This window comes from Danio rerio, chromosome 2 (assembly GCF_049306965.1).
Source record: "Danio rerio strain Tuebingen ecotype United States chromosome 2, GRCz12tu, whole genome shotgun sequence".
Taxonomy (NCBI): Eukaryota; Metazoa; Chordata; class Actinopteri; order Cypriniformes; family Danionidae; genus Danio; species Danio rerio.
The window spans coordinates 10,296,461-10,322,621 of NC_133177.1; the positions used below are offsets into that span (position 1 = coordinate 10,296,461).

The window sequence follows — 26,161 nt, forward strand, 5'->3', positions numbered from 1 at the left end:
TTGGTTTTGTAGAAAAGCGACTTACTAAATATTCATAACAACAGCCTTCGGGGTAGTAGGATTCGCAATTCACACATGTTCTAGTGTACGCGCACATGGTAAATCAGCAAACACGATTTTTGCCACACGCATTGATTCATTATGGGCTTTTAAAAAACGGAAGGAGAGTTGATAATTGTGATGGACGAAGCAAATCCAGCAAATCCTCCTCCGAACTGGATCCAGCAGCACACTGTCGTAAGAGAGTCACATTCTTCTTCATGTAAAGATAAATGAATGTAAATGTGTACTGCATATGTGTACAATTGTTGTTTAATTTGTTCTTCAGTACCAAGAGCTGATGCGTTTAGAAGTCGGAGACAGTGTTCAAGTACATGCTGCCTTCCTGGTGTACATGGATCTGACGGAAGGTGATGTCAACAGTCTAAAAGTACCGTAGAATATCAAGTTGAACATCCCCCCCAAAAGAATATGCCACAGTTTTTGATGCAATCCCTGACTTTGTTATATTTTTAGTCCAATCTGGCCCCAAAGGTTCTCTAGATTCTTTTATTATTGGCTTTTTATACTTTTTGATGACCAAACTCTTCTCAGTTTTATGTCGAACAAAGATATTCGCTTGGTTATTAATAATTCTCGGATATCTTTACCTGCTTGCATAGACATAGATTGGGATCAGTTTTGTCTTCTTAGGAAAAAAAATATTTGTATCTAATAAAGCTGTTGTAGTCTCAATCAAAATCAATCATAATACATAACCCAATAAATACTAAACTAGCTCAATTTAAAAACAATATTATTCCCTAAATGTTCATTTTGTACTCAATATGATGAAACACTAAATAATTTATTTTGGGAGTGCACTTATTGTAAAGTTTTTGGGTCGACTTCCAATTTCATAAAAAAAAATTTTTTCCCAAACTTTTGTATTTCCCCAAAAATTGTATTCTTTGGTTACTCTCTGAATGTAGATCCTTCTCATTGTACATTTATTATTAATTTATTATAAATTTTACATCCATAAATGTACATTTTCGAAGAAACACCCTTACTTTTTATTTTCAGAAAGGACTTTGATTTATATGTGAACTCTTTAAAAGACTAACAATTATATTGCATGAAAACTTTTCTTGGTGTAAATCATTTAAACTTGTTTAATCTGCTGGATTTTTATTTATGTAACCCCTGTGTGTTTTTGTTCATATTGTATCTTTGTAATGTTCCTTCTTGCATAAAATAAAATCAAGTTGAAACTATAAAAAGAGACTAAATGACCCTTAAAGGGCAGTTCACCCCAAAATGTTATTTACCCATTTACTCACCTTTAAGAGATTCCGGACAACATCTGCTGAATACAACAGAACCCACTCGTCAAACGACCTGTTTTCAATACTGAAATATGATTGAAATCAGATGTATTGTTTTTTTTGTTTTTTTACATTGAAACAATGTTGATACATTGTTTGATGTAGAACGGTTGAAAACCAACCTGCATACGACCAAGCTCCAATGTTGAAATACGGTTGAAAGTACGTCAGTTGTTGTTTCAGTGTTAAATGATAAACCTTACAGTGTTTCTGTATTATAAAAAATATTAGCCATTGACTTCCATGTTTTTTTCCTACTATGGAAGTCAATGGCTATCGGTTTTCGACATTCTTCAAAACACCTTCTTTTTGGGTTCATCAGCAGAAGGAATCCCATAAAGGGTTTGGAACCACTTGAGAGCGAGTAAATTAATATTTCATTTTCGGATGAACTATCCCTTTAATCTTTGTTTACAGTGCGTAAATGGAAAGATGTGGTCGGGGTTTCCTGTCCGGAGTTACAGGCGGTTCTTCTGGAGGGTCGAGAGAAGGAAGGAGAATCGGTCCAGATGATTTACCCTCTGCCTTCACACAGATCCATCAAGCACAGAGAGTAAGGGTGCTTCCACACTTGTGTTCGATTCAGTTGTTCCGAAACAGAGATTACAAATGTTGCATTGTTGCTCTTTGCTCTTGGTGCGGTTCGCTTTCACACTGCAAAGTTTCCAGTCGGACCAAAAGAGCTAAAACAAGTCACGTGCGAGTAAACTCTCCTTACATTGGTCAGAGTGTCAGGATTTATTTTACAGCGTCCCGCTAAGCTGTCAGGAGAGGTGGTGGTTTGGTGGTGATTGACAGGGTGCGCACGCGTGACGTGTCTGAGGAGAGACGCGGTGGGGAGGGGTGAGAAGGGTGCGCGACGATGCCTATTTGAGGACTGGGAGGGAGACGCGAGATTACCAGGAGATCATCACTCGTTTGCGGGCATCCAGAGACTCGCGAAACTTCCCGCCATACTCATAATTCTCTCTTCATATAGCCGTAAGCCTATTACATATCCATAAAACACTGTGATATAACCGCGCTCGGATCGGATCGCTTTCTCACTGCAATCGAACCGCTCCAGGGTTCGTTTCAATCGAGCCGAGACCACCTCATTCAAGCGATCTCGGAGCGACTAGTTTGGCGCAGAACAGAGCGCGATTGAAACTGTTCACATATGCCAAACGAAACGCACTAACTGGGCAAACGAGACACATTCCAAAACAAAAGTGTAGGTGTGAAAGCACCCTAAGACACGCTGTCAGCATTTACTGTAAAGTCACTGCAAGTAGTAATAAGTGCTTTCAAAACACTGCACCTTGAGACTTTAGGTTTAAACTTAAAATAATGTTCATTCATTCATTTTTTGTTCGCTGGCTCAGTGCCTTATTTACCAGGGATCGCCACAGCAGAATGAGCCACCAACTATTCCAGCATATGTTTTATGCAGTGGATGTCTTTCCAGCCGCAACTCATTACTGGGAAACTAAAATAATGTTAATGTGGGTTTTTATATTCTATTACTTTAATCTTAATACGTTAATTTTGCAATTTTTTTTTGCAACACCTTTTACAATATTCAACATGATAGTCGATTTTAATGGAATAGTTCACCCAGAAATGATTATTACCCCATAATTTACTCACTCTCATACCATCTCAAAAAATGTAACTACTTGTCGCAATGACGCGTAGCGGTAGCTCTGTGATTGGTCGGCTTGGTAGCGCTGACGAGTGTGAACGGGACCGAGAGCTCCAGATGAAAAGTTTTGTTTTGTGTTTACCTTATAATTAAAGTGCACTTCAGCCGGTTCCTCCCTCAAAATGAGCGAGTTTGAACCACTTGTACATTTAAGGAAGCGTTCAGGAAAAAACAAAACACCAGCGTAGAAACTCGACACAGAGGAACATAAAACCCTCACTGGCAACTAGCTTTTCGGAAATGTTAATGCAGAGCAACAGAAACAGTGCGCAGAAGTATGAATGCACAGTTAAGCCTGGTTTATACTTCTGCGTCAAGTGACCGGCGTAACTCACGGCGCAGGCAACGCGCGCAGCTGTGCATTTATACTTCTGCGCGCTGTCTCTGTTGGTCTGAATTAACACTTCCGAAACTCTAGTTGGCAGTGAGGTGTAAATGTTTCTCTGTGTCGAGTTTCTTCACTTTTTTTGCTTTTCCTGAACGCTTCCAGGATGTACAAGTGGCTCAAACTTGCTCATTTTGAGGCAGGAACCGGCGGACGTGCAACAACTTTAACCATGAGGTAAACACAGAACAAAACTTTCCGGAGTTCCTTCACGGGACTCCACACTTGTAAACAATCGCTCGCGCCATTCGCGTGGCTCTCGGTCCCGCCCAGACTCGTCAGCGCTACCAAGCCGACCAATCACAGAGCTTGCGCTACGCGTTGTTGCGACGTGTAGTTACATTTTTTTAGAGGCGCACGTCAGTGACGCCGATGGCCACGGCGAAGGGCTATGCGTCAGCGCCGTAGCATACGCCGGCATTTTACGGAGAAGTATAAATCAGCCTTTACGCGCATTGCATGCTCCGTGGGTCACGCCGATCACTTGACGCAGAAGTATAAACCAGGCTTTAGTCGGAGTGGTTTTCAATTGTATTCTGCATGCTGTATAATGGTATTGGATGGTGGCTTTTATTTTGAAGCTTTCAAAAATCAAACTATCCCATATGGTGCCAAAGTGTTAATGCTTGTATTATGAAACAGATCAATGTGTATTTATAACAACAACAAAAAATCCAAATCAACGAAATTCCACTCACTGGCAGCCAAACGCATGTTATGCGCAACTGACGTTACGTACAGTTGAATTATTCAGAATTATTAGCCCTCCTGAATTATTAAATTAATTTCTTTTAACGGAGAGATTTTTTTCAACACATTTCTAAACAATAGTTTAGAATATATATATATATATATATATATATATATATATATATATATATATATAATAACTGATTTATCTTTGCCATTAGGACAGTACATAATATTTGACTAGATGTCATATTACAGCATAGATTGTAAAATATATGGCTGTAGTATCCATTAAGTCACCCATAGGTTTCTTAAGAGCGCAAATGAAGCAACAAGTAGGCGTGGCCAACCGTCTTCATTTTGTTTGTGTGTGTTCACACCAACCGGGGCTGACCAAATAAGAGCAAAGAGGAGGAGCGTCAGAGGAGCTACAAACGCCTGCTAGCATTTTGCTTAGACAGGCTTTTCTTTGGGAGAAACGCTTAATACATCATTACCTGCGACTCGTTTGTGTTCTGACTGCATGTGCTTGCCTGTTGAGGATTTATCAAGTTTAAAAACACTGTTGTAATACATTGAGCCACTAAACATTGTTATTATAACGTTTTTCTACTGGACGATAACACAAATAACTTTCAAATACTTCAAATATAGTCTGTGTTGGTCAATGCTAGGCTATTGATTAAATCGAGAGCTGTCGCTCAAGTGGCCACACCCTTAATTATGCAGACTTAATAAAAACGAAACGGATGAGTTATAAAATATTCACCCCCTCACAGTTTTCATGAAGGGTAATATTAGCTATATGAACCAAAATCGTTCTTTGTACCAGGCTGTAAACATGTTTTTATCAGCTGTGAAATTGGCCAATTTACTGTTGCAGACAGATCTGGATTTCCTGGAGCCAGCTCCTAAAGGCGAGTCGATGAATTGCAGTTTTAGTTACTTCCGTATTGGCTTCACGGCTTCCTTGCTCTATTAAACATCATTTTGGAAATAATTGAAAAAGAAGATAATTTACAGGAGGGCTAATCATTTTCTGTTACTGCTAAACACGATTGTTTCTTACAGGTTGCGCAGTATATTAGACAGAGGTTCCCCTATGCTCTTGTGTGCGGTGGCTTCTGACTCCACTCTGGTGTACCAGAGATTATGTGACGGCTTTCTAACTCCTGACCCTCCCGTGGACATCCAAGACCAAGGTCGCCGACAGCATCGCAAACGGAGGTTACAGACGTGATGGATTGTGATTTGAAGTGAGAATCTGGTCTGATTTATGATTGATGTTGCCGTTAAACTGGCATATGTAAAAACATATTTGAATAATTTTACGTTTTAAGCCAGTGGGGTTTAAATGAAAGAAATGAAAACATTTCTGCATTTGTCTAAGTGTGTGTTTACATATACATAACAATTATACACAGTACACATATGTAATCGCAAAAATGTAAATAGTTTATGTAATACATTACAGAAACATAAGAAAAGCTTGAAAACGGTACCTCATGAAAACAACATCACTTAGCTGCTTTTCTTTACCTCAGTATTTGAAACAGCTTATGTTTTGAATGTGATACACAATTTCCACTGACACAGGAAGACAGGGCAGGTCATATTCAGCAGCTTCTTCCACTTTAAAATAAGACAAAATCTCCAATAGGTGTTTGTTTACATCACAGCAGAGCATTGTCAAGCCGCATTTGGTAACTTGTCATAGATATATACATTAGATGTCGCCTAACCTGTTGTTGTCTATTGGAAGGAATGCGTCAGTAGAGCCGCCATTTTGGTACAGGGTAGCGCTCCTTTGAAATGAATGCGGGACCAAGCTGCAGTGGAGGACTGTGGCCATCCAAAGCCAGAGATATACACATATACACATATATCTATGATCGGGAGTTTTCCTGGAGGTCAGTATGCAGTTATTTTTTTTTATTACGAAAGTTATAATTTTACATCACTTTTCTACATTGATGGATCAGTGATCGCACAACATTCCTGACAAAAAGCTTGTGTTTATGTGTATGGAAATGAACTATCCACCCTCCCTGTTAAATTTGATCTGATCCGTGTCCTGAAACACAGCTCCTCTCCTGCTTTCACTTTTCATACTGACGGAGGGAGCGATTCATTTGTGAATGAATCGCTACGAATGACTCCTTCACTAGCCGACATTAATACAAGTTTCTGGCAGCGCAGCATCTCGCTGTCATTTTTCTTTTGCATTGTTTGCTGATTTTTTTTTAACGCAAGTAGCAAAAGCAGAGTATTTAGTGCGAGTTGGAGCTACTTTGCCTTATGGTGAATGCAGTAAGTGCCTGTATTATCATCAACAACGTTACCTGATTAGCACAAAAGTTCATAACATACAACAACGTAAAAAAAACGAACTCTTACCTATGAAATGTTCTGCCTTTGTGCTTTGTTTTCTTTGTTTGCTCATTATTTCACCCGTATACAGCGCTAAAGCCCCGCATCTGCATGTAATAACACTGTCTTGACTAGTGCGGTTGAATGACGTTTGTCCTGGGAGCACTGTACCAATGTGGCGGCGCTATTGACACATGCTCAGGGTCCCTATGCATAATCTAGTGTATATATCTATGGTAACTTGCAAGTCAAATAATTTTCTTTTTCTTCTTTATCTCTCTTTATAATACAGCTTACTGTGTAGAATTCCATTGTGTGTGATATGTTTTGTGTTCTGCACTGATTCCCATATGACCCTGCTGTCATTTACACTGAAACAAACTCTATGGTTGTGTCCCAATTCTCATACTAATACTACTCCCTAAAATGATGTACTTGTTTGTGAATGATAAGTATATACTTTTGAGTCCAATAGAAGAGTATGCAAGCTTTGAGACATACTACCTCATTACATCTTGATACATCATCCACATTTCCTTCATATTTAATTACCTACTTTATTGGAGACATAGCAGTAGGATAATCTGCCATTAGTGAGTCTTTCATGCAGAGAAATCTCCTCAACTCTTTGGATAATTATGCATTCAGACGGTAATGTCCAAACTCATATTGATGGAAGATTCATTGTTTTTGTAGATGAAATATAACATGGAAAACGTGATTTAAAATATTTCCCAGTTGGCTGGATATTAATTAATAGTAATTCAAACAACTTTACCGAAGCCTCTCTGCTTGACGGTTACTCTTGGGCGTTGTAGTTTATTTCACTTGCGTTTGTTCAAATTAAATTCACGTGCATGGTTAGAGTACGGACAGTTCTCGTAAGTTTTTTTTTTACCGGAAATAGTAGAGCATACGGGAACCTTGGGCATACTCATTTCAACATATTATATAATTCTATTTTCCAGTACTATTTAGGATGCAGCACATGTCCTGCTGCAAAGGTTTGCCTGACATCCCCAGGAAACCAGATTTCATTCATTCCGTGGAAAGCATAAAACCGCTGTTTGAATTATTTAATGCTTGATAATGCTTGATTATTTTAGCAGGTTTGGCATGCTGTCCCGGGAGAGAACCCCGAGCTCGGAGATAGATGAGTTTAAGGCTCCTGCCTGGTCAATAAGCATTAGGAGGGATACGAGATCAGGTAGTTCTTGATAACTTCCCAAGAGTAGACCGTTAACTGCGCGACTTTGTACGTAGTAGGTGCTTGTGACTTTAACTTTTGTTGCATGTTTTTTTAATGTGGGAGGAAACGTGGAGTACCTGGAGAAAACCGAAGCGAACAAGGGGAGAACATGCAAACTACACAGAGCGTGTCGACTGGCTCAGCTAGTGTTTGAACCAACGACCCCCTTGCTGTGGGGCAACAGTGCTAGCCACTGAGCCACCATGTCACCCGAACTTAAGGCTGATTTATACTTCTGCGTCAAACACTGGCGTATGCTACGACGCTGACGCAAAGCCCTTCACCGTTGCCGTTGGCGTCACTGACGTGCACCTCTCAAAAAATGTAAGCGCAAGCTCTGTGATTGGTCGGCTTGGTAGCGCCAACGAGTCTGGGCGGGACAGAGAGCCGCGCAAATGGCGCGAGCCTGATAAAGCGATTGTTTACAAGTGTGGAGTCCCGTGAAGGAGCTCCGGATGGAAAGTTTTGTTTTGTGTTTACCTCATAGTTAAAGTTGTTGCACGTCCGCCGGTTCCTGCCTCAAAATGAGCGAGTTTGAGCCACTTGTACATCCCGGAAGCGTTCAGGAAAAGCAAAAAAGCAGCAAAGAAACTCGACACAGAGGAACATTTACACCTCACTGCCAACTAGCGTTTCGGAAGTGTTAATGCAGACCAACAGAGACAGCGCGCAGAAGTATAAATGCACAGCCACGCGCGTTGCATGCGCCATGGGTTACGCCGGTCACCTGACGCAGAAGTATAAATCAGGCTTTAGAATTGAGGAGAAGGGATGGATTGGGGAGTGGGGGTCCAAACTGAAGATGAGAAAGGAAGTACAGGCTGGATATTTATATTAAATTTGTAATGATCTGATTGGCTAGTTAGTCACTAGTGATAGGGATCAACTGTAGTCAGTCCTATCCCATGCTCCTCTCAAAATTAGTTCTTAAATTCACTTGTGCTATTCACCATATCAAAATAGTAATTATGTGAACAACACTATGCACCATGTTTCATTTAGAGAGGGGTCATGCCTATGCCCTAATCCAGAGGTGATCAATCTCGGTCCTGGAGATTTGGTGTCCTGCAGGGTTTAGCTCTAACTTGCCTCAACACACCTGCCTGGGTGTTTCAAGTATACCTAGTAAGACCTTGATTAGCTTGTTCAGGAGTGTTTGATTAAGGTTGGAGCTCAAATCTGCAGACAACGGTTCCCTCCAGGAACAAGTTTGATGACCCCTGCCCTAATCCCCTTGAAGGGTTATTCCATGAAGTGACAGCTTTGAAGGGATTAAGTTATTGGAAATGAAGATTGTGTCTGTACAGCTGAATGATTTCTGGTTAATAGTAATATTTTTGATATATTTCAATCAGGTTTTAGAGCTGGTGGTCATAGCACAGAGTCAACTCTATTGAGGGTTTCAAATAATGTCTTGTTGGCGGTTGATTCAGGTAGACCTGCTGTTTTTCTATTATTGGATCTCACTGCTGCTTTTGATACAGTCGATCATGACATTCTCATTGATCGACTTATGCCGAGTTCTCACAGCATGATTTTCAAACTAGTTGTGTCACGGATGTTTTCACATTGCATGACTATCTGGGCTAGTGTTTCGTCGCTGCTTTGTTTACACTGCAAGATGGATCGGCGACAGGGGCTTTCACATTGCATGACTTTACAATAGGAAGAATCACCGACTTCGTTCAAACTACATCTTACAACCAAAAACACGTAGTATCTTTTGTTATTAACTACATAACGAGAAAGAAGCCTTTAATTAGGGTAGAAAATTACATGATTGCTCACCTGGGTTTGAAGGAAATCAGCAATTTCTTCTCAACTTTCTTCTTTAACTTTCTGTGTGAAACATCAAACAGACAAGGGTGCTCCTGTCAAACCTCCGATAGTTTTTCCTCCATTTCTTGGGTCCAAATAAACCGAAAATGAGGGCTTTTAACTTCTTCCACTGGCCTGCAGGTACACACATGCAAGTGAATGCTGCTCTATCATTGACTGTAGGCGATCGCTGATGTTATTCTCAGTCAAAACTCATTACATTTGAATCGCTGACAGCTCCAGATATTTAGCATGCCAATTATCTCACGGGCATCGGCGATTCTCTCAGGTCACGTCCTTGGTAGTTCATACTGTGTGATTGTCACTCACAAGCACGAGCACTAATTTGCCTGTGATTTCAGGCATTTGTCGGCGATTTCTCAAAACCTGTTGGCAAGTCAAAATCGGGGCTAAAATGATGCAGTCTGAACTAAAGAACCTGCTGGTATCCAGGGTCTAGCCCTGGACTGGTTCACTTCATATCTTAAGGATAGACATATGTCATTCAGTTTGGGCAGCTCTTGTTCTTGTGTCATTGAAATAATATCTGGGGTTCCGCAGGGCTCGGATTGGTTTTCCATTTACTTTCGTTGGGAAAAATTTTCAAAAAGCATAGCATAAGTTACCATCTCTATGCTGATGGCTCTCAAATCTACTTTCCCATCAAGTCTGGGGATCAATCCTCCCTTCAGGCTTTGGTAAATTGTTTGGCTGATGTGAAGGGTTGGTTAGCGAATAACTTTCTTCAACTGAACGAGGACAAGTGTTAATGAATTGATTTTAGCCAAAAAGGTTCAGATTCTAATGGCAATCTGAATAATGGCAGGCTCCATTTCAGTTGCCTCAAAATAGCAACAAACTTGTAACTTAACAGCATGAAACAGGATGTGAAATTGACATTAGTGCTAGGCTGAATTTAGCAAAAAACACTTACATCATGCCTGGTGCCATGCTGCGCCAGGTTTAGGATAGGGCCCTTAAGAGTTTAGAGGGCTTTAGAGATTCTAGACAGGTATTTGATTGGACAAAAACCATTCTGAGAAAACATTGATCTGAATGTTTCTCAACTTAGTTATTGTTTTTGATAACTTGACTTACATAATTACCTCCTTAATCCCAGAGCAGTTTATATCAAAGTTTATATTTAGTCGCACAATGTTGGTGTTTCTTAATATCTAATTTTTACGAGGTGGGTCGTTAGCCCAACGCTCGACCACTAACCTGGAGGATCAGGACATACACAACGGACAATTTAGCTTGCCCAGTTCACCTATAGAGCATGTCTTTGGACTTGAGAAATGGGAGCACCCGGAGGAAAACCACGCAAACACAGGGTTTCCTCAGGGGAACTCTCAGAATGACTGTGTCATACAAGAACATTGTTGGGCATATGTGATAACCCAAAGTCCCAGATCTCATATTGGTGTCCACATCTAAATACATTTTGAAGTGATTTTATGCATATTGAAGCCATATAAAATGCATGTATGTTTCAAATAACATGCATCAAAGAGTCAAAATATGGTTGAAATAACTTTTATCAGCATGACGACCCATTCACACGGGGCTTCAGCGTAAACGCTTGACTGAAGCCGTGTCTGAAATTGGGGCTGAAGTGATCGTCATGGAAGCGTCAGCCAATGAAATTCAGTCAGCAATAGGCCACTGTCTACCTGATGTATTTGCATACAGCGATCTGATTGGCTGACGCTTTCATCGGCGCTTGGAAAAGTTAAGCTAGTCCCAACTTCTGCAGCGAGCAACGTCTCTGAAGTGGCGCTGATGGATCCATAATGCAGTTCAGCAACGCCTGACGTCACCCATTCAAAGTGAATGATAAGCGTTGACGCTGACACCCCTGTGAATGGGGCATAATACTACATAGAAAACAAAATGGATTGACTATACTTATTAAAATATATTAAAGAAATGGGTGATATTACTGAATGTTTATTACATTTTAAATGAACATCTTGCTGATAACTTGGTAAAACCTAGTGGTTTAAAGGATAGCAGCAAAGTATGAAAATACAAGACTCTTCATTTGTACATGTGCCTGAATAAGCGTGTTCTGGAAGTTGTGTTTTTTTTTAAAGGAGAATAAAATGAAGCGGGACATTCTAATGTTTGAAATTGACTCAACTCTCAGGTTTTATTAAAATGCTTCATGTTTTTAGTTTCGGTTTGACATGATTCATGGGTAGACTGAGAAGACATGAATGCAAGTTCTTTCAACCAATTTCTTTAGAGTAAAACACATGCAAATTAATTTATTTGTGTTCCTCAAAGTCATTCAAATAGTTTTGAAATTACACAAGGGCTAAATAGTGAATTTTTTGGTAAATTTTTGTGTAAAGTGACCATTTACAATGCCATGCTTGGAAAAGACGTGAACACACCAGCCCACGTTTAGTTGGTCGATGTATATTTATTTATTCTTTCACTCGGCATCACACAATTTTTGGCAATATCGTTTGGCCCAACTGTGTACATAGACAACTTGCGCGTACGCGTGGGATATTATTCACCTCAGCGTGAAAAATACAGAAATTAATGACTTGCTGTTGTCTCATTTTTAAAATAAAAACATTAAAACAAAAAGCACTGTGCTTAAGGCTATGGCAAGTAACTGTCATACTGTAAAAGGAAGAAGCACTTCCTGGTAATAGAACTTGTCTATGTAAAACTTTCCGAAGGCTGGTTTTGAAACTTGTACTGCTTATCAACTTAAAAGTGAACATAAATGTCAAGTGAACGTATGATATCCACCTGTTATATAGAACACAAAGGAGTATCTGAGAACTACATGACCTTAAGATACTGGAAGTGGCGTCTAAATATGGCTAGATGTTGTGATCTCTATCTCCACTGCCCAACACGTCCTCAAGACCGGCCCTGAAGAAACTGTACTCATCCAAAAAATCTAACGAGGATACATACAGCACTGCTGTCCTGAGCGTTGTAACAGAACTCAACCAAGAAGGTCAAAAAGACATAGATATATAATACACTGTGGGTGAAAAACACTTACATAGTTAAAAACCAAAAACAATTGGAATGCTAGAAATGGCCTGGCGCTTCTGTCCAAATGCTTTCACTGCTTGTGTGTCGGAAGCAAGAACAGAATCGGAAGTCTCTTAATAGGAAACGACATCTCCACTGCTGGTTCACCATGTCAAAGGAAGGGCGAAGTCTAGGATTCTCAGCGTGGCTCTCTCCACTAAATGTAGTCTATGAGTAGGAGAAGGCTTATGGGTAGTGTAAGGCAAGGGATTGAGGAACAGTCTGAAAATGGCTTTCCTATTTAACACTTGGGCCAAATCGCAGTCCCTTTCCGTGCCCTCTCACCAATTAAACGCTAGTCCTCAAGAGTCTCCAATACTGACCTGGAAGATATTCGGGAGGTTGTGTGGACTGTAAACAGAGCGAATGACAGGGCAGAGAGTCACTTGAAGATTAGCACTCGCTGGGTAAGGAGGCATGGAAATGAGCTGAAAGGAATTATGGGACCGGATTGACTCGCTGTTGGTCGGAGTCAAAATTCCCAGCATGCTATGTCATATCCTCGTCCTCCGAGCAGTAGTCCCGTCCCTGTAAAATGAACAGTTATAATCAGGTACCTCTGAATGTAGCAAGTAGACAGGTTAGTTCCAAAATATTAAATATGTAAAAAAAAAACTTGACACCACAGTGCTAAGGTGTTGAGATATATCCAGCTGCAGGCCCGCAGAACCACACACGTTTGAGGCACACACAATCTAGGACACACAATCTAGGCAAACCATAAATGGTAACTAACTCTTTAGCATTATCGCCACCTATTGAATTTCACAAATATGGTTTCCCATTTCAGTCAATTTTATTATTATATCGTAACGATCATTTTAAAGTCTCTGCAGTTTCTGAACTTAATTTATGTCAATACAAATAATTGGTTAAAGACACTTATGACTTTATTCATGTGTCCATATACACAAAGAAAACATAATAGACCGTCTAATTGTTGGATTAAGTGTAATAAACTAATTCAAGCTCTTAATATTATCATACTTCGTTAAAATCACGTTGTTGTAAAATATAAAAAAGCAAACAATAATGTCACTTTAAAATAAATTAGCCTACTATAGTTAACCATTTAAACAATATAGTTATAAACTGATTATCTTAACTGATTATAAGTTTATATATAAACTACTATCTTTTACTAAACTGTCACTGTTAAAGCTGTTATATATATATATGTATGTATGTGTGTGTGTGTGTGTATACACTTATGATTTTTTTTATTAATAGTTAATATTATATTAATAGTTTTATTAAGAGTATTAAATGTGGGAAATCATTAATTAAAAGGTTATTAGAAAATTAAGCTAATAAACACCGCTTGAGTAAAATATTAATATAGTGTTATACATTTGTTACATGTAAAAATATTTTTAGTACATATAATGTATTATTGCCTATCTTAACTTGCTATTATTTCCTTCATCATAAATTAATCCATTATATAAATTAAACCTGTCCAAATGAGATCATTCAGCAAGGCTAGCAAACGTGTATCTGCCAAATTATTGTCAGGTAATAAAGATTGATCAGCTATAATGACTGATTAAAAACTGTTCACTCTATTATATTGAATGGCGATCGGAAACAATGCTCCCCATTCGGCCGTCTCAATCGCAATATGTGTGAAATAAAGTAAAGTAAACACTATTGTTTATTGTGTACAATATTTATTAATCAAATATATCAAAATATATCGATGACGATGTCCAAAAAGACGTTATAACTTTAACATCCGTCATAACCATGTATGGTTTGCCTAGATTGTGTGTGCCTCAAACGTGTGTGGTTCTGCGGGTCTGCAGCTGGATATTATTGGGGGGTGTTCGCTTCCACATTATATGTTTTAAGTCCATATAACAGTCTGCCAAGCAAGCTAAACCACACTTCACGTCTGACCCAAAAGCTTAGACCCAACACAACGTACAGTGCATCTGGAAAGTATTTATAGCGCTTCACTTTTTCCACATTTTTTATGTTACAGCCTTATTCCAAAATGGATTAATTTATTTCCTCAAAATTCTACACACAATACTCCATAATGACAATGTGGATTTTTGAAATAGTTGAAATTTATTAGAAATGAAAAACCTTAAAAAAAAAATCACATGTACATTAAGGGTGTCACGATCCTCCAAATCCTCGATTCGATTACATTTTCGATTCTAAAGTCACGATTCGATTATGAATAGTTAATTAATTAATGACGAATTAATTATTAGTAGCCTACTATTTAAACTACCTGACTTGCTTGGTCTTTGTTTTACCCATAAACAAATCATACAGTAAATGAATAAAGGCAAGATACACACATAATTACCACCTGTCAATCACTTTTTTCTGCGGGACTCGTGAATAGGCAGTGATCTGTGTCGTTATAATGGCGTCGGTAAAAAAGGTGCACAACCAACAGGAACCAGGCAACAGTATCTGAGGTGTTCGCTAAAATGACTAAGTACTTGTGTAAAAGTAAAAGATGGAAGCAGTCTACTGACCCGCTGACTGCCTTGACCTGCTGTCTCGAGCGCATGACAATGTGTGTGCGTCTGTGTCTGTGTGTGAATGAGTGTGTGTGGTCACGTGATGTGCGTTTTCAGCGATAGTGAGGAGTGCGGGGCGGAGGATCGCGATGCGCCCATCGTCTATCATCCCAACCGTAATGCGTACATAGCAGAGCTTGCAAACTGTGTTTTTTTTTTTGTCGACAACACGAACGTTGTCAACATAACTAACTGGAAATCCAAAATACTTCCACACCGGCGACTTCATTGAAAGAGGAGAGGGTTTAAGTTCTGTCGACGGGTCTCCTGCTTCTGCAGTTTAACAAGCGCTTCAACAAGCCTGTTTTTTTCCCGCTTGGCAAGCCAAGCTAACGTGACATGGGGGCGTGGCAGCATCGACGATTCTATTTTTTGATTCGATAATCGAAGTTAAGCATAAATTTCGATCGATTTCGATTAAAAATCGAAATCGTGACACCCCTAATGTACATCAGTATTCATAGCCTTTCCTCAATACTTTGTTGATGCACCTTTGGCAGCAATTACAGCCTCAAGTCTTTTTGAATATGATGTCACAAGCTTGTCACAATTGTCTGAGGGAATTTTTGCCCATTCCTCTTTGCAGTACCTTTCAAGCTCTATCAGGTTGGATGGGAAGCGACGGTGTACAGCCATTTTCAGATCTCTCCAGAGATGATCAATAGGATTTAGATCTGGGCTCTGGCTGGGCCACTCAAGGACATTCATTGAGTTGTTGTAAAGCCACTCCATTGATATTTTGGCGTTGTGCTTTGGGTCCTTGTCCTGCTGAAAGATGAACCGTCGCCCTAGTCTGAGGTCAAGAGCACTCTGAAGCAGGTTTTCATTCAGGATGTCTCTGTACATTGCTGCATTCATCTTTCCTTCTATCCTGACTAGTCTTCCAGTTCCTGCAGCTGAAAAAAATCCCCACAGAATAATGCTGCCACCACCATGCTTTACTGTAGGGATGATATTAGCCTGGTGATGAGAGGTGCCTGGTTTACTTCAAACATAACGCCCGGGATTCACTCCAAAGAGTTCAATTTTAGTCTAATCAGACTAGTTTTGTGTCTTATGGTCTGAGAGTCCTTCAGATGCCTTTTGGCAAATTCTAGGTGGGGAGTGGCTTCTGTCAGGCCACTTTACCATACAGGCCTGATTGGTGGATTGCTGCACAGATGGTTGTCCTCCCTGACTGAGGCCCTTCTCCCCCGATCACTCAGCTTAGATCGCCGGCCAGCTCTAGGAAGAGTCCTGGTGGTTCCAAGCATTTTCTATTTACAGATGATGGAGGCCACTGTGCTCAGTGGAACTTTCAGAGCAGCAGAAATGTTTCTGTACCCTTCCCCAGCCTTGTGCCGCGAGACAATCTTGTCTGGGAGGTATACAGACAATTCCTTTGTCCTCATGCTTGGTTTGTGATTTGACATGCACTGTCAACCCTGAGACCTTATATAGACAGGTGTAAGCCTTTTCAAATCATGTCAAATCAAATGAATTGACCACAGGTGAACTCCAATTAAGCTGCTAAAACATCTCAAGAATGATCAGTGGAAACAGAATGTACCTGAGCTCAATTTAGAGCTTCACAGCAAAGGCTGTGAATACTTATGTACGTGTGATTTTTCAGGTTTTTTATTTTTAATAAATTTGCAACTATTTAAAAAAAATATTTTCCCACATTGTCATTATGGGGTATCGTGTGTAGAATTCTGAGGAAATAAATGAACTTAATTCATTTAGGAATAAGGCTGTAAAAAAATGTGGAAAATTGTGTCCCGGAAAATTGTGTACACTTCAGTTGTGATACCAAACAATTTATCTAAAATAACTTTAGTTTCGATGCAAGTGCTTTAAGCGTTAGTTCCCCTAAAAAATGTCACACTCCGTGTAATTCCAATGCCCTGAGACCTTCATCTAAAGAACACAAATTAAGACATTAAAAATTAAATACGAGAGCTCCCTCATTCACCATAGACAGCAAGAGTTCTGAAATGCTCAAAGCATGCTCCAGAAAAGGAAACAAAAACATTCACAAAACATTCCATGTGACTTTGGTTCTTCAACTGTGATTATACGAAATTCCAAGACCAATTACCAAGAAATATGACTTTAAGTAGATCTTCCCACATCAGGTCAGGGTGTGAGTTTACTACAGAGTGACACACATCCATTGTACTGCATGTAGTAAACACACACTCCCTGACCTGACATGTTGGACAATGGCGAACAATGTCATTTTACCAGAGTTTTTTTTTTGGCTCATAAAAGTGTTCTTGTTTCCCAGAGATGGGTTGCGGCTGGAAGGGCATCTGCTGCGTAAAAACTTGCTGGCTAAGTTGGTGGTTCATTCGGCTGTGGCGACCCCGGATTAATAAAAGGAGTAAGCCGACAAGAAAATGAATGAATGAAAAGTGTTCTTGGATTTTCGAATATTTAGTTACATGGAATGTTTTTGGTTCCTTTTCTGAACTTTGAATGTCTTCTGACCATTGTTGTCCAAGGAGGATCAGGGACTACATTTCAAATTGGAATTACACGAAGGCCAGTTTTTATTAGAAGAACTGTCATTTTTGTGTGAACTAACCCTTATAAGTGATAATATAGTGAAGCTGCTTCACGCACCTTTTCAATCTTCTCATCCAGCATCCTGAAGAACTCCTGCTGGCTTTCTGAAGAGTGGATACTGGGGAAGAGTCAAGATCTCGCTGGTTATTTCTCCCTATGCTGATTTCGAAGAACTCGAGAGAAGATAGCAAACACACACTCACCTTATCTTATTTCCATTTCCGGTGGCATCTTTATGCCGGCCCTTGTGCAAAAGTGTGCTCTTTTCCTGTAGAACATGCGCAGAAAAAAGGTTAAATAGTTATGTCCTATAGTTTTTTGGGTTATTATAATAACATGTTTTTGTTTTTACCAAGTTCTCTTGGTTTCTGGTATTCGTGTGCTCCTCTTCTCCATGCATGTACTTCACCTTCTCAACTCCTTTCAGCTTGTACTCATCTACAACACAGAACGAGTAAAGCACATTTAGTCAAACGAAAACAGGACTCTTCATCTATTTTACTAGAGTAATGTGACTTTGGAGTGATTCAGCGATTCATATGATCCGTTCAGAGTGAGTCTACAGTAAATTATTCACTGATTCAAATGATCAATTCAGAGTGACTCTCCATTAGATGATTCACTGATTCAAATGATCGATTCAGAGTGACTCTCCATTAAATGATTCACTGATTCAAATGATCGATTCAGAGTGAGTCTCCAGTAAATGATTCACTGATTTTGCAAACAGATCGAAGTGAGGTTCAGCCCGTGGATGTGGTTTCACATGTCTTTCACTTGACTATTCATCTGTGTGATTATTAGAGTATTTGAGTAATAGAGTAATTCAACTTTCTTGCAAAATAAACATTGGGTAAATACTTTTATTACATAAGCAAATGAAATTAGGATAGGATAAACTTTATATGCTTTGATTTCAAAACAATCAATGCCAATAATAAACAAAACTGATTTCCACGTTGGATTCTAAGTGGACTACACACAAACACACACACGCACGTGCAATTCAGCGGACCCGCACGTCAAACACACGCAGGGCCGGGGTAAAAACTGCAACTGCGTTATTTGCGTTATTTTTTTTTTATGGGTTAAATATTTAAAATTAATCACGTGCGTTAATGCGCTAATTTTGACAGCCCTAATATAAATATATATATATATATATATATATATATATATATATATATATATATATATATATATATATATATATTTATACACACACATACACACACACACACACACACACACACACACACTATAAGGCTTATTCCAAAATATTTCTCTGTACTATAAATTACTATAGTATCTTAAATGTGACACCTGATTTTAATGAATTCTTTGTTTTAGCTGTTATATACTATAATGCGTTCCTGTTTAGTACATCATATTATTTACAGTAAATAACTGAACTGTTATGCCACATATTTCATTGACAGTTTTTATGATCTCTAAGATGATTGACTTGGATTTAAGTTGCTTCGATTTAAAAATGAAAATTGTAAAAATAGCTTAGATGTAGCTAATCTACTTTTGCCATGTAGCTTTTAGCTTAGCTTGCTACATTTCCCAGGGAGTAGCTTTTAGTGTTGTTAAGCTTCATTTTAAGTAGAATAGCTAATAGCTTAGCTCACTACATTTTTTATGTAGCTTGCCCAACACTGCCAGAAATGCAAAAACGTGCGTCAAGTTTCGCATTTCACTGCATTCGAAACTTCAAGCTTGGTGAATTCTTACCTGTGAAATCGCATCACGTGATTGTGCGAGACCAATAGAACATAATTTAAAATAAGACATTTAAAATATGGAGCAATTGCTCACTTCTAATAATATCTAATCATATTTTTTAACCCCGCCCCTTTTCATAGTGCCATTCAACAGAATTTTGCAAGCACAAGTTTTCGTTTTGGACAAAAATGTCTGCTAAATGTAAATGTAATTTCCATGACTTTTTTCAGTTTTTTCAAAACTTTTTCAAGCCTGGAAAGGCCATGTCAAGATTCCATGACTTTTCCAAGTTTTCCATGACTGTATAAACCCTGGACTTTATACTTCGACTGAGTAATATTTTCTAAGGGTCCCTTTAGAATTTGAAGATAATAAAACCGTGAACATTTACCAATAATCGATTTTTATTTCATTTCAAGGTAGCTTTTTTAGGCCACACAAAAAGGCAGGACAATCTGTTATGACTGTTTCTAATGGCAGTTAAATCCAGGTTATTCCTGGGAGATTGTCTGTGTTATGGCTGTACTGTAATTCACTTTAGATAAAAGCACTTGCTAAATCACTACTTCGACTAATAGGACTGTAAAAGCAGCTCTGTAATCTGCTGTATTCCCACTGAGAGACTTACAAGAGCGTCACAATTAAACCACCGTTTCTAGTAGGGTTCATTTAGACTCGCATGGTAATTTCATTTGATTTCTGGCACGCAGTATCTGTATATTTATTTCTAATGCAATAATTACTTACCATTTCATATTTTTTCAAGAGTTACTTATAAAATTTAAAGTTATATGAAATGAAAAAATAGTATCTGTAAAGTTAAACAGTTTTAATGTGTTTGAAAAAAGGTTCCACTATTTTTTTTTAAAAACATCATCAAGACTGACAAACAACTTGTCAATAAAAAAAAAACAAATTTAATACAAAGGGTTTAATACCCTTTAATACAATTTGGTGCGATGTTTACCCGCTATTAAAAAAATAAAATGTTTTGAATGAGAAGCTGTAATGTAGCCGTGGCGGGATGAATTTTGGCAAGAATGAATGTAGCGGAAACCATGGAGCTATTCAAACCATCTTGTGAAACTACTGCAATATTTGTTGCAAAATATAAAATATCACAATATCAGATTTTTCCAACACCGGGTTTACTGGCAAAATGCGCATGGAAAAAAGTGCCTCGATTAAATCACCCGGCCCTAGTGAATTTAAGTACTTGATTTTCTCCATTAATATCATACGGCTAATCCAAACATGAAGACACTTGTACACATAGTTTTTGGAGCACTGACCGGAGAAGGCATCTCCGTTGCTGTAGGCCTTACCCCGGCCCTCTTCATCACTGGGTACAGATGACAACTGCTTGGCTGAGGTGCAGCCCATCGCCTCACTTCCTCTCCTCTCCTTCCTGCATGGCACTCTCTACTGCACCTGACCCACATCAGTGGCAAACACAGGGGAAAATACACATGGTATTAATAATAAATAAAGTCCCAAAATAATGTATACGGACAGTAAACTAGACCTGAATTTAGTAGCATGTAGTCTGACATGGAGCTCAGTCTATCTGTGTTGACAAAAACACTGAACCTAAATCCATATCTGGGTGTGTCACGTTTATATTTCCTGCCCGTGTTAAGCAGCTGATATGAATTTGGGTTACTGGCGTCTGCAGTGGATGTTGGTGTTCTTGGACAGCGTCTGTGTCAGATTTGTCATTAAAATGGACAGTAGAAATGGTTGGATAAACTGATAAAACAGAAAACAACAGGTTTGTGACAAAATTATTAAAAGATCAATGATTAAATGCTTTATACGCTGTCAAACAATCTGGGTGACTTATTTTTTAGTTGAATCAATCAGATGAAAATTTTTAGTCATTTAACTTGTATCAATCAAACTGACAAAAATAAAAATATAAACTTTGCATGACTTAAATCTAGTTGGATTACCTGATTCATTTCTTAAAATAAGTTAATAAAAAACATTAGTCATGTCTTTTTGTCATATCATTTTTACAGTGCCTGTTTAAGGCCATAAAAGCCAACTTTAAAACTTGAACATCAATTTCTGAAAAGATATTTGGGATAATTAAATGATGTCTATACAGATATTAGTATTCGAGCATCTAGTCTGATGCAGTGATGTAGTCCTTGCTATACGCACGTATACTCCGTATGTCTACTTTTTTCCACGAGCTGTTTGGGTATTACGACTTCTGAGGATCGTCCGCTCGGTATACTCACTTGTTTTGGTGATTAGACTTCCCTAAATTTTGTGTGTTGAGCTTGAGATTTTTGAACAACAAATCAGCTGAATGAGGTCTCGCTGTAAATTTTCAAGTAAAATTATAAAACAGCATGGGCATCGCTTTAGCCCTCCTATATTTAGATTCAGCCACCCTAAAACTTTTGCGATTGCCCAATGAACTGTACACTACTAAATGATCGCCTCAATCCCCTTTAAATTTAATATTAAAAACGGCGGCAGAATCCCGCCCCTACAGTCGTGTTTCAGTTAGTCAGCAAACCCCAGCTGTGCAGACCGTCAGCACAAGGTGGGTTTATCAATAGATTGTTAGAATATCTGCATATTCGCAGTTCTTTGTTATAGAATCACTTGTTTCCTTGTTCGATATCTATCCATCTATCTATCTATCTATCTATCTATCTACATATATACATATATATATATATATATATATATATATATATATATATATATATATATATATATATATATATTTAGGGGTGTCACGATTTCGATTTTTTTATCGAAATCGATCGAAATTTATGCTCAATTTCGATTATCGAATCAAAAAATAGAATCGTCGATGCTGCCACGCCCCCATGTCAGCTTGGCTTGCCAAGCGGGAAAAAAACAGGCTTGTTGAAGCGCTTGTTAAACTGCAGAAGCAGGAGACCGGTCGAGAGAACTTAAACCCTCTCCTCTTTCAATGAAGTCGCCGGTGTTTAAGCATTTTGGATTTCCAGTGAGTTATGTTGACAACCTTCTTGTTGTCGACAAAAAAACCACAGTTTTGCAAGCTCTGCTATATGCGTATTACGTACGGTTCGTCCGATAGACAACACCGGCATCGCGATCCTCCGCCCGCCCCCGTTGGAAATCCGCTCGCGAAAAGTACACACTCAGGCCCTGTTTACACTGTTTTTGTTTTTAAATGGCATTTTAGAACGACAGCGATTTGACATCCACAGCGGCGTGTGGCATTTCTGAGCTGCCCTCCTTCCTCTCTACCTCTGAAAATGCACATCACGTGACCACACAGACACAGACGCACATACAGCTTGAGACAGCAGGTCCAGGCAGTCAGAGGACTGCTTCAATCTTTCACTCACTTGTACTTTGTCATTTTAGCGCACACCTCAGATACTGTTGGCTGGTTCCTGTTGGTTGTGCGTCTTTTTTACGGACGCCATTATAACGACACAGATCACTGCCTATTCACGAGTCCCGAAGAAAAAGTGATTGACAGGTGGTAATTATGTGTGTATCTTGCCTTTTTTCATTTACTGTATGATTTGTTTATCGGTTAAACAAAGACCATGCAGGTCAGGTAGTTTAAACGGTAGGCTACAAATAATTAATTGGTCATTAATTAATTATTCATAATCGAAAATCGAATCGAATCGTGCCTTTAGAATCGAAAATGTAATCGAATCGAGGATTTGGAGGATCGTGACACCCTTAGAAAACACCCTGCTGAAACGAGGGGGGTTCATGGCCCTTTAAACATATTTTGTTGAAGCCAACCTACTTTTATTATTGGATTTTAGAAATTGCATTGGAGAAAATTCAGCTCTCTAGTAAAGTTTGCAGCAAAAACTAAAACTTCCATCTAGCAGCCAGTGCCAGTGCTTACATACATAGAGCTAAAAGCTACAAACTCACACAATTTGACTTGGTTTACTCCCTTTTTCCCCCTTCAGATTAAAAAAAAAGAGCTAACTGTGATTAATTTTATGTACAATATATGAATGAACATATTTGTGTGACTGTGTTTAGCTGTATCTACCTGTTTGCATATATGCATGTTTAAAAATATGGTATAAAACAGATTAGGACTGTGCAGAATATAACACAAAGCAATAATGCAGTGGTGTACGGAGCTCTGTTGGAGCAAAGATGATTTATTTTTATTGTTTATCCTTTTTTAATAGTTGTTTTATCAGGTAAAACGTCAATTAGTTATGTTTGTAAGGGGGGAAACATTTAGTACAAGAATTATTTCATGACAGGCGGCACTGTGGTGCAGTGGGTAGCACGATCGCCTCACAGCAAGAAGGTCGCTGGTTCGAGCCCCGGCTGAGTCAGTTAGCATTTCTGTGTGGAGTTTGCATGTTCTCCCTGTGTTGGCTCCGGTTCCTCCACAGTCCAAAGATATGCGGCAGGTAAAGTCTAGATCGGATATGCGGCCGGCCGGAAGTGCGATATGCACATTAATAAAGCAGCATTTTTTTATGACACTGTATAACAATAATTTATATTTTTACAGTACTGTGAGGGTTGGGTTTAGGGTTGGGGTGGGGGTAGGCGTTAAAAATACATTTTATTGGGTAATTTAATAGATAACATAACTAATACTCGGTACAACTACAGTTTTTACATTACTGTGACGGTTGGGTTTAGGGTTGGGGTGGGGGCTGACGTTAATAAAATACAACAAATGAGAAATTTAATAAATAATAGAAATAATTCGCGTTAACTTCCGGCCACAAACGTATCCGCTCTAGCAACAACCTATGCGGCACAGGTGAATTGGGTAGGCTAATTGTCCATAGTGTTTGTATGTGAAAGAGAGTGTATTGGTGTTGATGGGTCGCAGCTGGAAGGGCATCCCTTGCGTAAAACATATGCTGGATAAGTTGGCGGTTCATTCCGCTGTGAAGACCCCTAATTAATAAAGGGACTAAGCCAAAAAGAACATAAATGAACTATTGAATGATATTTAAGACTATTCAAGAAACAATGTAATTGAGCTGTCATTTCAAATCTTTATTCTGCTCCATCTTTCAAAATACTTTACACAACAAAGACGACTAATAATTTATATTAAAAACTTTTTAATTATTACCGGTCAGAGTTTGATTGGTTGATTGATTACATGGTTGCTATTTTTGTATCATACTTAGTCTAAGCAACTGGACACAAATATAACAGAATATTATTTCACCCATATTTTGAAAATGTATGTTACAAGTCATTTGAAAAATCACTAAGAAAAAAAGTAGACAGGTGTTGTCTTAGAGCATGTACACTTGTAAATCTGACCACCGTTATTAAAACGACTTGTCCAGTAAAGAGCGAACTTTTATATTTTCCCCAAGACGTCATTTCTTGTGCCGAGCATCATCCAATCAGAGCACACTCGCGGCACGTCCAGCTGGAGCCCCGTGCATAAAGGGCCCTTGTGTGGCATCAAAAGAGCTGTGAGTGGTGGCAGGCAATCCAATGAGGCTGAACTAATCGCTCTCAGAGGTGAGAACCGTTAACTCACAGCACATACAAACCGCACAGCGCTCAAAATACAACTGACAACTGTGCCAATAACATGAAGATACGCTGTGGTTAACCGTGCTATAAGTCTGTACACCAAACAAAAACCAACAAAAATGCTCCACAAAATAAAAAGTATTAATAATATTCAACATTTAACACCCATCACGGGTGTATCTCCAATAACCAACATAATATCTTGCAGCAAGCGAGTAATGTGGCCTAGCAGTGAAAGGGCATAACAATAAACAGTTCATAACTAAAGATACACCTTGTACGTGAACCAGCTGCCTTCTAGTAGCAAATCTCTGCTATCCATCACAGCCACACACCGCTAATGGTGCGCGTTAAATCAAAGTGGATGTGTTTTGTTGGGAATGTTCACCAGAACAGGAAAACAACAATGGTCGCAAGGCGAAGATACGCTTCACTCGAATTGTTAAAATGGTGAACACGGAATGGTGTGCGGGTGTAATAGTGCAGGTTATGCTGGTATGCTTACCTTCTGATCAGATGCAGAGTTTAATCGAGCTGTTCGTGATCAGGAAAAAGCGCTCAAACGAGACTAGCTCAATACAAATCAGCCAACAGGCGTGAATAATCGGTATGTCGAATCGTCGGGCAAAGCGGTCTGTGTGCACAGACAGAAGCACTCGAGCGCGGCTAGTTCAACTGATGACTTATTTATAGATAGCTCATTTATATGGTTTAAAAGATAAAGGGGTCTTTCTGTGCCTTAGCATGTGGGACTGTCGTTTGATAGAAGAGTTTTTAAAGATTTTTTATTTTATTTTACTGATTCTTGTCAAATAGGGCAAACAGTATAAAACTTGTATTGAGACAAATGAAAGTATTTTTGTTTCATACTTGTGCTCAGCTACTAAGCTAAGCTTTGACACAACCTCTAAACTTTACTCTTTTAAATTTTTTTTATTAAAACATACCTTTTCCTTGCCATCACTTAGGGAAGAGTGAATACCAAAGTGCATTTTTTTCATGAAAACCTTATTTTAAAAGATAATGTTTTTAGCAGAAATATATCATATTTTGCTTTAGTAACTAACTCACAAGAGTGCTCTGTCAAAATTTGATGTTACTTTATGTCAATGTAGAACTTCAAAATAATGTTACTTTAAAAAAAAGTGCACATTTGTTACTTTTGACCCCATCAGCAAGAACGAAAGTAACACGAGTGGGTCA

The 26,161-nt window shown here is 38.8% G+C and overlaps 2 protein-coding genes across 4 annotated transcripts; one reads left to right on the plus strand and one right to left on the minus strand.

The window, feature by feature from the left end:
• The first annotated feature begins 11 nt into the window (after positions 1-11).
• Positions 12-24,943, plus strand: tsen15 (TSEN15 tRNA splicing endonuclease subunit). 2 transcript variants are annotated; one of them, XM_073909739.1, is made up of 5 exons: positions 52-237; positions 329-410; positions 1,785-1,920; positions 5,198-5,382; positions 24,793-24,943. In XM_073909739.1, exons 1-4 carry the CDS (start codon positions 181-183, stop codon positions 5,364-5,366), a joined length of 444 nt encoding a protein of 147 aa, XP_073765840.1. In that variant the 5' UTR covers positions 52-180; the 3' UTR covers positions 5,367-5,382; positions 24,793-24,943. The 2 variants fall into 2 exon arrangements, with proteins under 2 accessions (NP_001093560.1, XP_073765840.1); NM_001100090.1 differs by lacking the exon at positions 24,793-24,943 and having other exon boundaries at positions 12-237; positions 5,198-5,657.
• On the minus strand, positions 11,805-25,620 carry zgc:55943. 2 transcript variants are annotated; one of them, NM_213064.2, is made up of 6 exons: positions 25,464-25,620; positions 20,770-20,875; positions 18,069-18,154; positions 17,920-17,984; positions 17,774-17,834; positions 11,805-13,154 (listed from the first exon to the last, which is right to left on the minus strand). In NM_213064.2, exons 2-6 carry the CDS (start codon positions 20,825-20,827, stop codon positions 13,116-13,118), a joined length of 309 nt encoding a protein of 102 aa, NP_998229.1. In that variant the 5' UTR covers positions 20,828-20,875; positions 25,464-25,620; the 3' UTR covers positions 11,805-13,115. The 2 variants fall into 2 exon arrangements, with proteins under 2 accessions (NP_998229.1, NP_001278285.1); NM_001291356.1 differs by having other exon boundaries at positions 20,737-20,875.
• Positions 25,621-26,161: the final 541 nt, after the last annotated feature.